Source organism: Bubalus kerabau, chromosome 7 (genome assembly GCF_029407905.1).
Source record: "Bubalus kerabau isolate K-KA32 ecotype Philippines breed swamp buffalo chromosome 7, PCC_UOA_SB_1v2, whole genome shotgun sequence".
NCBI classification, from domain to species: domain Eukaryota; kingdom Metazoa; phylum Chordata; class Mammalia; order Artiodactyla; family Bovidae; genus Bubalus; species Bubalus kerabau.
The window spans coordinates 61128178-61143365 of record NC_073630.1 but is presented as its reverse complement, the minus strand read 5'-3'; the positions used below and the strand labels follow the sequence as shown (position 1 = coordinate 61143365).

General features: G+C 43.7%; 1 protein-coding gene and 1 non-coding gene across 5 annotated transcripts in view; both read left to right on the top strand.

The window, feature by feature from the left end:
* The window catches only part of RELL1 (RELT like 1), a 78798-nt gene that overhangs the window by 51539 nt on the left and 12071 nt on the right, over positions 1 to 15188 (top strand). For 2 of the 4 annotated variants that reach the window (XR_008717100.1, XR_008717099.1), the window contains exons 4-6: positions 4556 to 4613; positions 7313 to 7549; positions 11759 to 11983. Coding sequence is in view for 2 of the 4 variants with exons in the window: in XM_055588249.1 (XP_055444224.1) it covers positions 4556 to 4613; positions 7313 to 7549; positions 11845 to 11980 (431 nt within the window). In the remaining 2 variants the exon portion in view is untranslated. The remainder of the gene's footprint in view (positions 1 to 4555; positions 4614 to 7312; positions 7550 to 11758; positions 11984 to 15188) is intronic. The other 2 variants (XM_055588249.1, XM_055588248.1) reach the window with 1 other exon arrangement.
* LOC129658231 (U6 spliceosomal RNA) lies at positions 341 to 447 on the top strand. Its single transcript, XR_008717326.1, has one exon. It is a non-coding gene; the product is annotated as a U6 spliceosomal RNA (small nuclear RNA).

The following is a 15188-nucleotide window of genomic DNA, read 5'->3' as shown; positions in this document are numbered from 1 at the left end:
TCACAAGATGTATATTTAATAGAACTTAATTGGGTTTTGCTCTTTTATAGTAATTTTATAACCAAATTAAAGCATGTTTTTATGTGCTAATGGTGGTGTTATGTTAGGGTTTTCTCATCACAGGAAACCAAGAAGGTTCCCAAGGGATAGTTCACTGAGATTTACTCCCTGGTATAGACTGGGTGATAGCCTAGAGACAAGGGTCTACATGAGTGCGTGTGTGCATGTGTTGGTCCTACATGAGTATACATGTTATTTGCATAAAAACTTGAGCCTACTCTTAAATCATTGCTCACAGCAAACAAAGGGTTGTTTACTATTGTTTCTAAGAAATAAGGGTGTGCTTACTTCGGCAGCACATATACTAAAATTGGAACAATACAGAGAAGATTAGCATGGCCCCTGCGCAAGGATGACACGCAAATTCGTGAAGCGTTCCATATTTTTTAATAAATGCTGGAGAGGGAGTGGAGAAAAGGGAACCCTCTTACACTGTTGGTGGGAATGCAAACTAGTATAGCCACTATGGAGAACAGTGTGGAGATTCCTTAAAAAACTGGAAATAGAACCGCCTTATGATCCAGCAATCCCACTGCTGGGCATACACACTGAGGAAACTAGAAGGGAAAGAGACACGTGTACCCCAATGTTCATTGCAGCACTGTTTATAATAGCCAGGACATGGAAGCAACCTAGATGTCCATCAGCAGATGAATGGATAAGAAAGCTGTGGTACATATACACAATGGAGTATTACTCAGCCATTAAAAAGAATACATTTGAATCAGTTCTAATGAGGTGGATGAAACTGGAGCCTATTATACAGAGTGAAGTAAGCCAGAAAGAAAAACACCAATACAGTATACTAATGCATATATATGGAATTTAGAAAGATGGTAACAATAACCCTGTGTACGAGACAGCAAAAGAGACACTGATGTATAGAACAGTCTTATGGACTCTGTGGGAGAGGGAGAGGGTGGGGAGATTTGGGAGAATGGCACTGAAACATGTAAAATATCATGTATGAAACGAGTTGCCAGTCCAGGTTCGATGCACGATACTGGATGCTTGGGGCTAGTGCACTGGGACGACCCAGAGGGATGGTATGGGGAGGGAGGAGGGAGGAGGGTTCAGGATGGGGAACACATGTATACCTGTGGTGGATTCATTTTGATATTTGGCAAAACTAATACAATTATGTAAAGTTTAAAAATAAAATAAAATTTAAAAAAAATAAAAAAAAAGAAATAAGGGTGAAGTACAGGGATACATGAATATATGAGAAACAACACAAGCCTAAACAAAAGTAATACTTTTAATATATTTTAATTATCTTCCTGGGAGCATTTTATAATTTGATGTTTCTAACAGACTTTGCAGGTGATTCATTTTCTCAGGTAACTATATAAACTTTTTGAAAAGCTCATCTTTATAAGTGAATGCTATTAGTGTTATCTTTGTTTCCATTTCTTTCTTTGGTTGTTATTTCCCCCCCTTTTTGTTAATAGTTTTGAAGTTTAGTAAAAGATAGCATAATATAACGGAGAAGGCAATGGCACCCCACTCCAGTACTCTTGCCTGGAAAATCCCATGGACGGAGGAGCCTGGTGGGCTACAGTTCATGGGGTCACACAGAGTCGGACACGACTGAAGCGACTTAGCAGCAGCAGCAGCAGCATAAGATAAATGTCAGCTGGCAAATTATTGTGTATTCCCTAAATACTTTATCTGAAAGAAAATGTTTTTTAGAATTCTTAGTATTAGTTCAAGGGAAATGATTAAATCATATTTAAATTTGACTTAGAGGGGTAACATGCCTTTTTTTGTCCTGTGGGAGAAGGCACTACTGATCCATTTCAGTGCTTTTTTTTGTAATGATAAGAGTCTTTTTATATCAAAACTTGTATTTGGAAATGTATTTGTGCATTTTCACAGATAGTCATGAAAGGCAAAGAAATTATTTCTTTTTGAAAATGATGGTGTGTTCCATTAGTATTTCTTCAAAAATTCTATGCATTTGCAAGGGTTGTGAAGGGGATAATATTGGATTGTGGGGGCAAAAAATCCCTTACTATTTTATGTGTAAAACACAGATATGCATATAATACATAAATAATTGTTTATCTTCAGTATTATAGTTTTATGGGAGGATGAATTAGGAAAAAATGTCAAAAAAAAAAAGCTTCTTGGTGGAGCAGTCATGAAAAAAAGTTGCAGAACACTAGATCCATCTTTAGCTGTTGACTTAAAAGCAGCAGTGTTGAAACTGAAGTTAATTTTCCTTCTCTTGGAATTTCGAGATTGTTGAATATTAAATGTTGGTGTTAGCTCACATGGTAAATAGTGACTTTTTAAAAAATTGTTTATGTCTAGAGACTTGTTGTGGTTAGTATTGAGAACAGCACTTTAAAAATCAATGGAGAGGTTCCCCTGGTGGCTCAGTGTTAAAGAGTCTGCCTGCCAATGCAGGAGACATGGGTTCAATCCCTGATCTGGGAAGATCCCACATGCCATGGAGCAGCTAAGCCGGTGTGGCACAACTACAAGCCTGTGCACTAGAGACTGGGAGCTACAACTACTGGAGCCCATGTGCCTAGATCCTGTGCTCCACAACGAGAGAACCCACTGCAGTGAGAAGCCCGTGCACTGCAACTAGAGAGTGGCCTCCATTTGCCACAGCTAGAGAAAAAGCCCAGGGAGCAACGAAGACCCAGCATCAGATCAGATCAGGTCAGATCAGTCGCTCAGTCGTGTCCGACTCTTTGTGACCCCATGAATCGCAGCACGCCAGGCCTCCCTGTCCATCACCAACTCCCGGAGTTCACTCAGACTCACGTCCATCGAGTCAGTGATGCCATCCAGCCATCTCATCCTCTGTCATCCCCTTTTCCTCCTGCCCCCAATCCCTCCCAGCATCAGAGTCTTTTCCAATGAGTCAACTCTTCGCATGAGGTGGCCAAAGTACTGGAGTTTCAGCTTTAGCATCATTCCTTCCAAAGAAATCCCAGGGCTGATCTCCTTCAGAATGGACTGGTTGGATCTCCTTGCAGTCCAAGGGACTCTCAAGAGTCTTCTCCAACACCACAGTTCAAAAGCATCAATTCTTTGGCGCTCAGCCTTCTTCACAGTCCAACTCTCACATCCATACATGACCACTGGAAAAACCATAGCCTTGACTAGACGAACAGACCCAGCATAGCCAAAAATAAATAAACATTTTTTTAAAAATCAATGGAAAGGGGTCAGGAGTCAGTCACAACATCTGGCCTTGCCAGGAGATACCCAAGAGGAACTTGGCCATTCAGTTCCATCTTTTATTCTTAAGACTTGACACCCTACAAAAAATGAAGTAACGTGTGTCTGTGTACAGTGGCGGGGTAGGCACCCAAGAAGCTGAGATTCAGTTTGCCTTAGTTGACAGCCTAGGTTCCACCTACAAATTTGGATTTTTTTAAAAATTAACATTAGAAGTCTAATTTAACTCAGTCCATATTAGATAACTGATGTGTGTAACCAGTGAACTTCTTAGGTAAGCCCTAGTGATAAAGGACCCACCTCCCAATGCAGGAGATATTAGAAACCTGGGGTTCAGTCTTGGGTCAGGAAGATTCCCTGGAGGAGGGCACAACACCTCCCTAGTATTATTGCCTGGATAATCTCCACAGACAGAGGAGCCTGGCAGACTACAGCCCGTAGGGTTGCACAGAGTCGGACACGACTGAAGTGCACTCACACATCTGACCCTGACCAGCATTTGAAATATTAAGATACCTGGCTAGAGTTAAGGTCTTGTATGGTCTTTAAGCAGAGCTAAACCAAATGGCCCATCTGAAAAACCCTTTCTCATCCCCAGTGCTGTGTGGGATAGACTTGATGCTGTTACTGTGCTCTGATCAGGCATGTCCAAAGATCAGACTCTTTGCGACCCCATGAACTATAGCCCCGCAAGCTCCTCCATCCATGGGTTTTTCCAGGTAAGAATACTGGAGTGGGTTGCCATTTCCTCCTCCAGGAGATCTTCCTGACCCAGGAATCAAACCTGAGTCTCCTGTGTGTGCTGCAGGTGGATTCTTTACCACTGAGCCATCGGGGAAGCCCCTAGACTTGATATTACATGGGGTATCCAGAATTTAGGGCTAATTATTTGAGCACATGTAAGTTATTAGAATATAGGTCTCAAGTCATGCATTTCATGACATATTTAGCAGAGTGAGTTAAATTGAGTTTCCTTTTGGTTTGAGAAGAAGAGAAAGAAATTTCTGTGTTGTATTGCTGATGATGTATAGGAAGCAGAGCTTTGTGGTATATCTGCTTTCCCTTGCATAGATCCTCTGTCGCTCTCACTAAATTCCTGCGAGTTGAAAATTATCTGCAGATGGAGCCACATCTGGACTTTCCTTGGGAAAGGCCCTGTCTTTTCCAGGGCCCCAAGGCCTCGTCTGTAAATTAAAGAAACTCAATTAGGTGTTTTTCCAACAGTTTTTCTGATATGCTAATTCTATGATCACTCATCTAATTCATTCCATTTTAATTTTTTTTTTTTTTTTTTTAGCAAATGTTGACGTTTTAGCAGCAATGGTGGAAGATAACAGCGTGTGTGATCCTGAAAGGTGAGTGCTTTCCCCCTGACTTTATGAGGCTTTTGTTTTCAATTATCTGCTGGAGCAGGTTTCTCTACTTTGTCCTTATTGATACGTGAGCCAGAGAATTCTTTGCTGTGGGGAACTGTCCTGTGCCTTGTAGCAAGTTTAACAGCATTCCTGGCCTCTAGTGCATGGGTGCCATGGTCCCTTTCTCCTGCGGTGTGACATCCCCCAGTGTCTCCTGACATTGTCCGTGTCCCCTGGGGGTGAAGTCGCCCCTGGTTGAGAACTGCTGGGTTAGTGAACCATGATGGAAGGAGGAAGCCCTGGAACTGGGCACCTGAATTGTCTTCCCTGTACCACTTATGGCTCCCCTCTTCTCGGGTAAGTTAACTGACCACTCTGAGCTCAAGTTCCATTATCTATAAACTGAGGGTAACTGCCACACCAACCTAACTGGACCATCATAAGAAATACAGAATATCTCGGGCACTGAAAACATCCATGAACAATTAATTATGTTTAAATGAAAAACTGGGCTGGTTTGGGAGCAAGTGCTAAGTTCTATTGGAGAAGGCAATGGCACCCCACTCCAGTGTTCTTGCCTGGAGAATCCCAGGGACGGGGGAGCCTGGTGGGCTGCTGTCCATGGGGGTCACACAGAGTCGGACACGACTGACTTAGCAGCAGCAGCAGCTGCTAAGTTCTATTTTTGTATTAGGGTATGGATGTTTGTTTTTGCTTATGGTTGTTGAGCCTCACAGTTGGTCATAATCACAGGCAACTATATTTCTGTGTAGTCTTTCATGCTTCAGAGAGCATTTATTGAGTGCCTGCTGTGTGCTGGACATGATGCTGGAGCTGGGCCTTCATACATCCTTGCCAAGGAGGACTCAGTCTAATGGGGAGTAGAAACAAGAAGTAGGGAAAGCTTGTGGGGAGACAAAGTTCAGGACAAAAGGCCCAGGAGAGTGAAAGTGTGGGATGCCCTGGGAAGTTTCAGTCTAGGGTGGCCTGAGGATGTGCTGTGGACAGAAGCAAGAAGGACCAAGGAAGCAAATTGGGTCTGAGTGACCTCGCCAGGGGTTTGAACCTTTTTCTGCAAGGGGTTTGGACCTTTTTCTGCTTACTCTGTAGGTTGTACACACAGCACATCTTAGCTGTTTCATACATGTTTGTGAAACTGGCCACGTTAGATCTGCGTTTCAGTGAGGTGACTCAGTTCAGGAGGGCCAGTGTTGGGAGCCCTGGTGGTGTAGTTCATGGAGACTCATGGGCTGTGGGTCCCCCCACATTCCAGCCCTGACCACAGGCTCCTCATCTAAGGACCATGTCACCTCAGTCATCTTAGAGCATCCTAAAGTCCCCATCATTGGATTTTGTGCACAGCACATATAGATAATTGTTTCATTTTTTTTTTCTTTTGATAAATGTTTCTTGAATGAATGTTGTTAAACTTTCAATTCAACCTCCTAATATGTGGTATTAACATTGTTTTACCCCAGAAAGCTGCAGCTGTGTGTTTTTATTTTAACAACCTAAAAAGTATCCTTAACGAAAGCCAGGAAACTTTTGGCTGTTTGGGGTCTTTGAGACTTTCTCTTCAATTATGCATGCTCCTTTTGAAGTGGACGAGTGGGCTGGCTATCTGTAGCATGAAGGCTGGTTGATATATCATGAGACCTCCATGTGCCTTTGGGACTCTTGGCCTGGTCTCAGGAGTCAGGCTCTGCTGTGATATGTTGACCGGCCCACACCCACACTCACACCCACCTATTCCACATCAGAGCGCAGATTCCTGGTCAGGCCAGCCCTGTCCTGTCTTAACTCCTCCTTTTCTAGAGGACCAGAAGCCTGACATGTGCCTTTTGAAAGCAGCCAGCATCTAACCTTTTGACTTGTGTTTTTTATACTTTGGATGGTCTGGCTGGGTTTCTTCTAGGTTATCAAAGTAATCTCCCCTGTTTCTGAAGCACTGCAGCATGATGGTTAAGATCATGGTTTCAGATTTAGTCTTTCTAGATTTGGATCTCAGAGCCATCACTTATTAGTTGTGTGACCTTGAGCAAGTTGCTTAACTGCTCTGAGGCTCAGTGTCCTTGTTTATAAATAATTACGATTTAGAGGTTTTGTAAAGATCAAATGCTTAGAATGCTGTTAGGTTTTTATTATTATTATTATCAATGTCTCTTTTGAGCATATCTTTTGATATCTTGGCCTAAAAGCCTTCTTCCTTTGACCCAATAGTCAGACTGGATCAAATATTCCTTCCTGAGTCATCCAATGATTGGATTGGAATTTAAGTTTTTCTTTCCTCCAGTGTATATATATTCAGGGCCTCTCTTTGCTTAGAGATCTAGGAGGCATTTGGGTAAGTATGAGAAATTAGTTTGCATGAAATTAGATTGTATGAGAAGGGAGATCAGTCATACAAGGAAAGAAAGCTCGTACTTCAAAGATAAGCAGTGCATCTTCATTAAAAGCAGTGGTTTATTTCCAACCAGTTACCTAGAAGTGATACATCACATCATTACTGTTCACAATGAGCTGTCCTTGTATTATCTCAAAAGCTGAGTACCTGCTGCCTGAGATCAATCCACAAAGCCCATTTGTATAATTGGAAGAGGTATTTTTTCTTTTGATTTAAACTTCTTTCATTGCAGAGGGAGCGAATGGTGTAGCTATTTCTTTTAAGTAGCCTTTTCCTTTTTTTCTTCCTATCTTAGCCCAGTGACGCCGAGCACTCCTGGGAGCCCGCCGGTGAGCCCCGGGCCCTTGTCACCAGGGCTCACCCCCGGGAAGCATACCTGCGGCCACCATCTGCACACAGTGGGGGGTCCCGTCGAGCGGGACGTGTGTCATCGGTGTAGGCACAAGCGGTGGCACTTCATAAAACCCACCAACAAGTCCAAAGAGGGCCGCCCGAGGCGCCAAGGAGAGGTCACCGTCCTGTCTGTGGGCAGGTGAGTCCTGGGATGCTTGGGGCTTGTGTGACATGGTTGCTCTGCCGTGTGGATTTGTACACCTGTTAAATGCAGCGTGTATTCTCCTGAGCCTGGCTTGGTCCTGTCTCTTGGCTTCTTTGATATTTTCTAGTCTGAGTCCTGCATTTTTCCAACAGAAGAAGAATTCTAAGAGGTGGTTATTGTGAGATCAGATGTGAGATGTATTGATTAGGGTAATAAATTAATTACTTGCTGTATTAGGATTTTCCAGGAATCAATAAGATTCTGTATGTATTGTGTGTGTGTGTGTGTGTGTGTGTGTGTGTGTGCTTCCTAGAGTGGCACTAGTGGTAAAGAACCCACCTGCCAATGCAGGAGATGTAAGAGACATGGGTTCAATCCCTGGGTTGGGAAAGTCCCCTGGCGCAGGGCAGGGCAACCTACTCCAGTATTCTTGCCTGGAGAATCCCACAGACAGGGGAGCCTGGCAGGCTACAGTCCGTAGGGTTGCAAAGAGTTGGACGCAACTGAAGCAACTGAGCGTGCATGCATATATATACACAATCAATAAGATTCTATATTATGCTTCCTGGTGGCTCAGGTGAAGAATCTGCCTGCCAGTGTAGGAGATGTGGGTTTGATTACTGGATCAGAAAGATCCCTTGGAGGAGGAAATGGCAACCCACTCCAGTATTCTTGCCTGGGAAATCCCATGGATAGAGGAGTCTGGCAGGCTGTAATCCATGATGTTGCCAAGAGTTGGACATGACTTTAGCGACTAAACCACCTCCACCATATTATATATATGCACACACACATACATACGTATGAGAAGAGATTTATTATGGGAATTAGCTCAGATGATCATGGAGGCCAAGAAGCCCCACGACCTTCTGTCTGCAATCTGGAGAACCAGAAGAGCTGGTCGTAATTCAGTCCAAGCCCAAAGGTCTGAGAACCAGGCAAGCCAATGGTGTTAGTCCTGGCACCAGTCTGAAGGCCTAGGAACCTGGAATGCTCATGTCTGATGGCAAAAGAAGAGTGATGTGTCAGCTCAAGGAAAAACAGCAAATTCAGTCTTCCTCTGCCATTTTGTTGTATTCAGGCCTTTGAGGGTTTGGATGATTCTCATTTGCATTGGGGAAGATGATCTTTACTCAATCTACCAATTCAAATGCTATTATCTTCTGCAAAAGCCTTCTGCAAATGCCCTCAGACACACCCAGAACTAATGTTTTATCAGCTCTCTGTGCAGCCCTTGGCCTGGTCAAGTGACAGCATCACACTTTCTCTAATAAAGAATCTCCACTCTGTACAGCAGTTCATGACACTCGTGGCGATCAGGTTGGTGGTGGCTCTTGGAGCAGTCATCCACAGCCCCAGGTCCTTTCCATCTTGTGCCTCTGCCAGGTTTGCTAGCAGGAGAAAGTCCTCGGAGGATTGTTCACAAAAGGTTTTAATGGGATGGGCCTGAAGTGGCACATTTCATTCTTGCTCACATTCCTCTGGCTGGCGTTCAATCACACGGCCACACCTAATGCCCAGGGGGGTAGGAAATGTCATCCAGCCCTGTGCTGGGAAGAAGGAACGAGAAGGAGCTGGTCCAGTCTCTGCCGTGTAAGATCATGTGGGTTCCTGGGACTACTTTCTTTAGCCCGCCTCCTCTGTGCCCTGGTTCCCCAGTCTGAAAGTTCCATTTGCTGGTGACCTACATGTGATGCGGAGGTCTTTGGGGGTGGTGAATCAATTTGACGATGTGTGTGTGTTAGTCACGTAGTTGTGTTTGACTCTTTGTGACCTCATGGACTACAGCCCGTCATGTGCCTCTGTCCATGGGATTTCCCAGGCAAGAATACTGGAGTGGGTTGCCATTCCCTTCTCCAGGGGATCTTCCTGACCCAGGGAGGGAATGCAGGTCTCCCGCATTGCAGGCAGTTTCTTTACGGTCTGAACAACCAGGGTAGTAATTTGATGTTACGTAGTGAGCTTCCCTGGTGGCTCAGAAGGTAAAGAATCTGCCCATAATGCGGGAGACCTGGATTTGACCCCTGGGCTGGGAAGATGCCCTGGAGGAGGGCATGGCAACCTGCTCCAGTATTCTTGCCTGGAGAATCCCCATGGACAGAGGAGCCTGGCGGGCTGCAATCGACGGGGTCACAAAGAATCAGACATGACTAAGTGACTAAGCACACACACACACACACACACAACATTTTTGGTTGATTTTGAGAGTCCCACAGGAACTGCATGGCTAATGCTGCCTGGGTACAGGCAGTAGAGAGTAGTGGTGGAGAGTAGGCATGCTGGAGCCAGACTGGGGAAGCCCTGAGCAAACTCTGACAGTGCTGCCTATAGGGTCCTGCTTCTCTGCTGATAACTGTAGGAAGAGTAGCCTAGACTCACCAAATTGCCCTCATTTGAGTCCTGGCACCACTACAAACTGTTCCTTCTCTCTGTGCCTCAGTATCCCCCTTTATAAAATGGGAATGACACCTCATTGGGTGGCTGTGAAGACTAAATAAGGTGACTCATGCAAAGATCTTAATTCAGTTTTTGTCGATTATTATACACTCAAGAATTGTTGGCACAGAAGGACCTACTGTACAGCATAGGGAACTCTGCTTAGTAATATGTAGTAACCTAAGTGGGACAAGAGTTTGAAGAATGGATACATGTGTATGTATAACTGAATCACTCTGCTGTACACCTGAAACAAACACAACATTGTTAATCAGCTATGCTACAATATAAAATAAAAATTAGAAATAAGGAATTGTTGTCTGTTATTTTTTATTATTTGAATTTCACTGAGTTTTACCATGTGTTGCACAGGCAACAAGGAGAAGACTGCATGGCTCTTTGCCACTTACAGCAAAACAATGCAACTCATGACCATGCTGTTTTATTCAGAACAGAGTCATGGGAACTTATGAATGTAGAGTGGGGTGAGAACCTGCAAGTTGTTTGGACAAAGTGTATTTTGTTTGCTTTAAAAAAAATCTGCTGAAACTTTCTACTCAGATTCAACATGGCTTTTTTAAATGCCCCAGATCCTAGCACAAACACTGTAAAGTAATTATACTCCAATAAAAAAAAATGCCCCACATCCAACTCTGTGTCTTGGAGGTATTAACAGAATAAATACTATGAATGTTGAATGAGCACATGCTGCGTTTCAGCATATGTTGCTTCAAGAGTCTTAGAGCTTGACTACCTAGGTTTGTGGTGACAGCTTTTTTCCTGATCCTCCCTTCACTTCTGCAGCATCTCCCTCCCCATTCTGGTCGGTGAGCTCATTTTGGACAAAGAAGGAGAATTTATTTTAGATGGTTATGAGGGAAATGAAGACCAGGACTAGAGACTTACAAAAGACTTAAGGGTATTGATGGTGATAGATGAGAAAAGTATTCCAGTTGAATAAATTTTCCTTCTCTTTTAATTCTTGAGGAAAATTTCTCTCAAATTCCTTAACTCTTAATGAAAGCCCAAATTTGCTTCAAAAAAAAAAAAAAAAACAAAACAGACAAAACCCAAGCATACACAAAAACCCTGCCTCTGACTGATGCTGGTAAACGTGTGACTGGGGCCATGTGTGTGTGTGCGTGCCTGTGTGTAGAGATAGACATTCTGCCGGGAAAATTTTGAGGAAGGCAACTGCCTAGTGAACATCTGATTTGCATACTAGTCAGGCTTTTATCCAGTCTCTGTGGTTAAAACAACTGATGTAAATGCTCAGGTCCTTGTTAGAAACCACAGCTCTGAGGCTGTTTCATATTTGAGTGCCCTTGTTTCTTAGTGCATTTTCACATGCTCTATAAACTGTGTAGCAGAATCTCTGATGCGTTGAGTGAACAGTAGCTGGGAGGTTTGGCCGGGGGTGGGGAGCCTTGCTCTGTGGGATGGTCCCTCCTGTTGTATATGGTGAATTTCTTTTCTTTAAAAAAAATTTTTTTTTTGATTGAGGTATAGTTGATTTAAAATGTCATGTTAGTTTCAGGTGTACAGCACAGTGATTTGATTTTTATTACATACACACACACACACATATATATTCTTTTTCAGATTCTTTTCCTTTATAGGTTGTTACAAAATATTGAGTATAGTTCGCTGTGCTATAGAGGAGGCTCTTGTTGGTTATTTTATTATATACAGTAGTGTGCACATGTGAATGTGGTGATTTTCACTGCTGTCCTAACTTTTGACTGTGTTTGTTTTGGGATCCTCCAGGTGGATTTTTAGTTCATTCATGGTTCTTGTTCAGTGGAAAAGCAAAACCCATCACATCTCCTCTTCCCCCTGCTCCACCCGCTCAGGTTTAGAGTTACAAAAGTGGAACCCAAGTCCAATCAGAAGGAGCGGAGAAGTTTGATGTCAGTTAGTGGGACCGACGGTGTCAATGGGGAGGTGCCAGTGACGCCTGTGAAGAGACAGCAAAGTGACTCAGAGTAGCAGGTAAGTTGGAGATGTGGCGGCATGGGGGTGGGGTAGTACATGGCAGGGAGAAGGTGCATCCCTGGGGTCTATGGTGACATGAGAGTGACTCAGGAAGGACATAGGAGTGGAGCAGGTAGGGCTCTAGGGGACAGAACACCATCTCTTGTCTGCCCATAGCTTGGTGTGAAGAGCCCATCAACACAGGTGCCTCTAGAGGCTTGGCCTACGTGGTGATGAGGAGGATTACTTATGATGCAATGTGGAGTGGTGGAGATTGTGGTAAACTAGAGATCACATGCCCCATCTATAGGGTTTGCATGCCCACAAGACAGGAGGCACTTAGTGTGGCTATATCTTTGCAAAAAAAAGATGGAAATCTAGGGGTTTTTACATATGAAATCACCAAAGACTTTTAAATGTTGGCAGCTTGGTAAAAGTCCTTTTAAAAACCATTCAGGCCAAATGACACATAATCTTGTCGTCACTTCTAGGTTAACAATGATTTGATAAAGACCGGAGCAAGCAAAGCAATCCTTTTTTCTTTGAGAAACTAGTTTTCTTTGATGCATCACAGTTCTAAAATATCCCTAGTAGAAATATTACTCTTTCCATCAGATATTTTGAAGCAATTTAAAAGCGAAAGTGAATGCTTCTTAGTTTGGCTGTTTTAACTTTAGAAGATATTACTTAAAAAAAAAAAAAGCCTCTGCTAATTTGATATTGGCTTAGCTTTTATCTTCCTGTTTGCTTTCTGTTCTGGCTTGAGTCCTGCCCATCCCTTTCATGTTATTTATTAGATATAAAAGGAAGGGAGTGACCAGCTCCAGAGTCTTCAGTGGAACCATCAGAGCCTGAGTGTTAAGGCAAGAGAGGTTCCACTTACAAAGGGAGGGGGAGGCAGGGTCCTAGAAGGTACAGGGAAATAGCAAGGTTGAGCCTGAACCTTTGAGTCAGGCTGCCAGGTTCAAGTCCCCATTTACCACTCACTAGCGCTGGGACCTGGGCAAGGTGCTTGGGCTTTTTGTGTCTCACTTTCCTCACTGGGAAGTGAAAATAATACTGCCTGACTGGAGGGATGGCAATAAGATATGAGGGAAATAACGCAGGAAGCCCAGGGCCTGGCAGATAGGAAATGCTCAGGCAGTGCTACTAATTATTATAAGTGAATTCACTTGTGGTCAGTGTGGCTGCGTGGGGGGAGAAGTGGCTTTTGAGTAGAGCTTCTCTGATAACCTGCCCAGGCTCAGAGGGGTTGGGGATGATCCAGAAGTCATCTGGAGGAATTGTGCTCCTGAATTCCATAAGACATAGGGGTTCTCATAGCTTTCCAGTACTAACTCTTGCTGTCTTGCCCTTGGGAAGATCTGGCCCCTCCCCGTGAGTTGAGAAGCCCAATAGGGGCTTTCTTAAAAAGCAGAGTTCCTTTTTAGTCAGTTACTCTGGCCTTGGCAAGGGAACCAGTATTTAGGAAAAGGAAGTGGATGATGAAGATAATAATAAAAGCAACTGATGTCAGTTCAGAGTTCTAGTCTTCTGGATGTTGTACTGAGATATATCTCACATGTCACTATTATAAACATTTCCTAACGGGATGAATACTTTTATCCCTGCTTTATAGATGAGGAAATCAGTGCATGGAAAGGGTAAGTTATATACATGGTGTGGGTCACACAGCTGGAAAGAGCAGCTGATTTGAACCGAGGTCTGTGACTCTAAGACCAGCCACACTCTTCTGCCATCCTGGGGTGCTCATGAAGGGGCAGCTGAAGACCCACGAATGCAGAACATTTCCACCAATGATGTAGAACCTGGTGGTCTACTATGGTAGTCACTGGTCATCTATGGCTACTTAAATGTAAATTAATTAAAGAATTCAGTTCTGCAGTTGCACTAGTCACATTTTAAGTGTTCAGTAGCCATAGACGGCTAGGGTGTGCCATGTTGGACAACTTCTATGGCATTTCCATCGTTGCAGAAAGTGTTACCGACAGAGTAGATGGTACTCAGGTGTTAGAACTGGAGTTCTGAGTGGTTTTGGTCAATTAGAGAAACATTCTGACTGAAAGCATGAGGGCTTGCCTTTTGGGAAGAGAAGTATGTGGCTATTCAAGTCTATGGTGAGGAAGGCCAGCCAGTTCAGCTGCAAAGAAAGCATGAGTTGTAATGATAGTTCTGCAGATGAGTCATCAACCTGGCAGTGTGTTGAGGGATGGAGCAGACCGTGGCTAAGAAGACACTGTTTGCCCTCAGGCAGGAAGTGCAAGGTGATCCTTGGTCTGGCCCAGCAGGATTAGAGCCTTGCTAATGTGCCGTGGCTGGTTTTGGCCACTACTGCCCAGAGAGAGGCACTCAGGATCTGGGAAGGTTAAAAGAATTAGGCTTGCTCAACTAGTGTTCTTGGTCCAAATTCTGTCTGTATCTGGATTTGATCCAGTCACCCGAAATTGTGACCACATCTCACTGGTTTAAAATTTGATACTCTCTGCAAAGCATCCAATCATCTCCCAGGATTTTGTGAAAGAGCATTGGATTTGATTAGGAGACCTGGGCTTTCATCCTAGCTTTGCTGCTTGGAAATTGTCCTTAACTGTTTTTACTCTTGGTTTTCTTGAATGTGAAATAGGATATTGAATTCATCAATTGAGTACAAGTGCCAGGAGAGCATCTGGCATGTTGTTGGCTCTTGGTGGTGTTGTGCTGGCCAAAGGATCAACAAGCACATGAGTGACCTTAGAAAGGGGTGTGTTTTCTGAGCCTTCAACTTTTTAATTAATTTTGGAATAAAAAAATATTTATTTTGGAAAATGTCAAAGAGACTCAAAAGTAGAGAGAGTAGTATCATGAATGCCCATGGGACTAATTTATTTATAATACATGCTGTGTGTTGAGTATCTACTGTGTACCTGGCATGCTTTGGAAGGAGTAGTAGGGAGGTGCCAGGTTAAGCACAGAGAGTTGAAGCAACTTGTTTCAAGTTAGCAGTAAGAATGTGGTAGAGTTTAGAGTCCAACCCCGGCAGTCTGGCTCCTGGAGTCCCAGCGTCACCACTCAGCCAGGTCTGGGAAAATCAGGTCGTAGGATTAGAGTCTACTGGGATTGGGACTTGCTGAGTAAGGATGTCTGGTGAGCCCAACAGAGAATGGACTCAAAGAATGGAGGGAAGGCAGTATTCATTGACACTTAAAAATATTTGTGTATTCATGAAAATTTTTCTTGCTTGGTT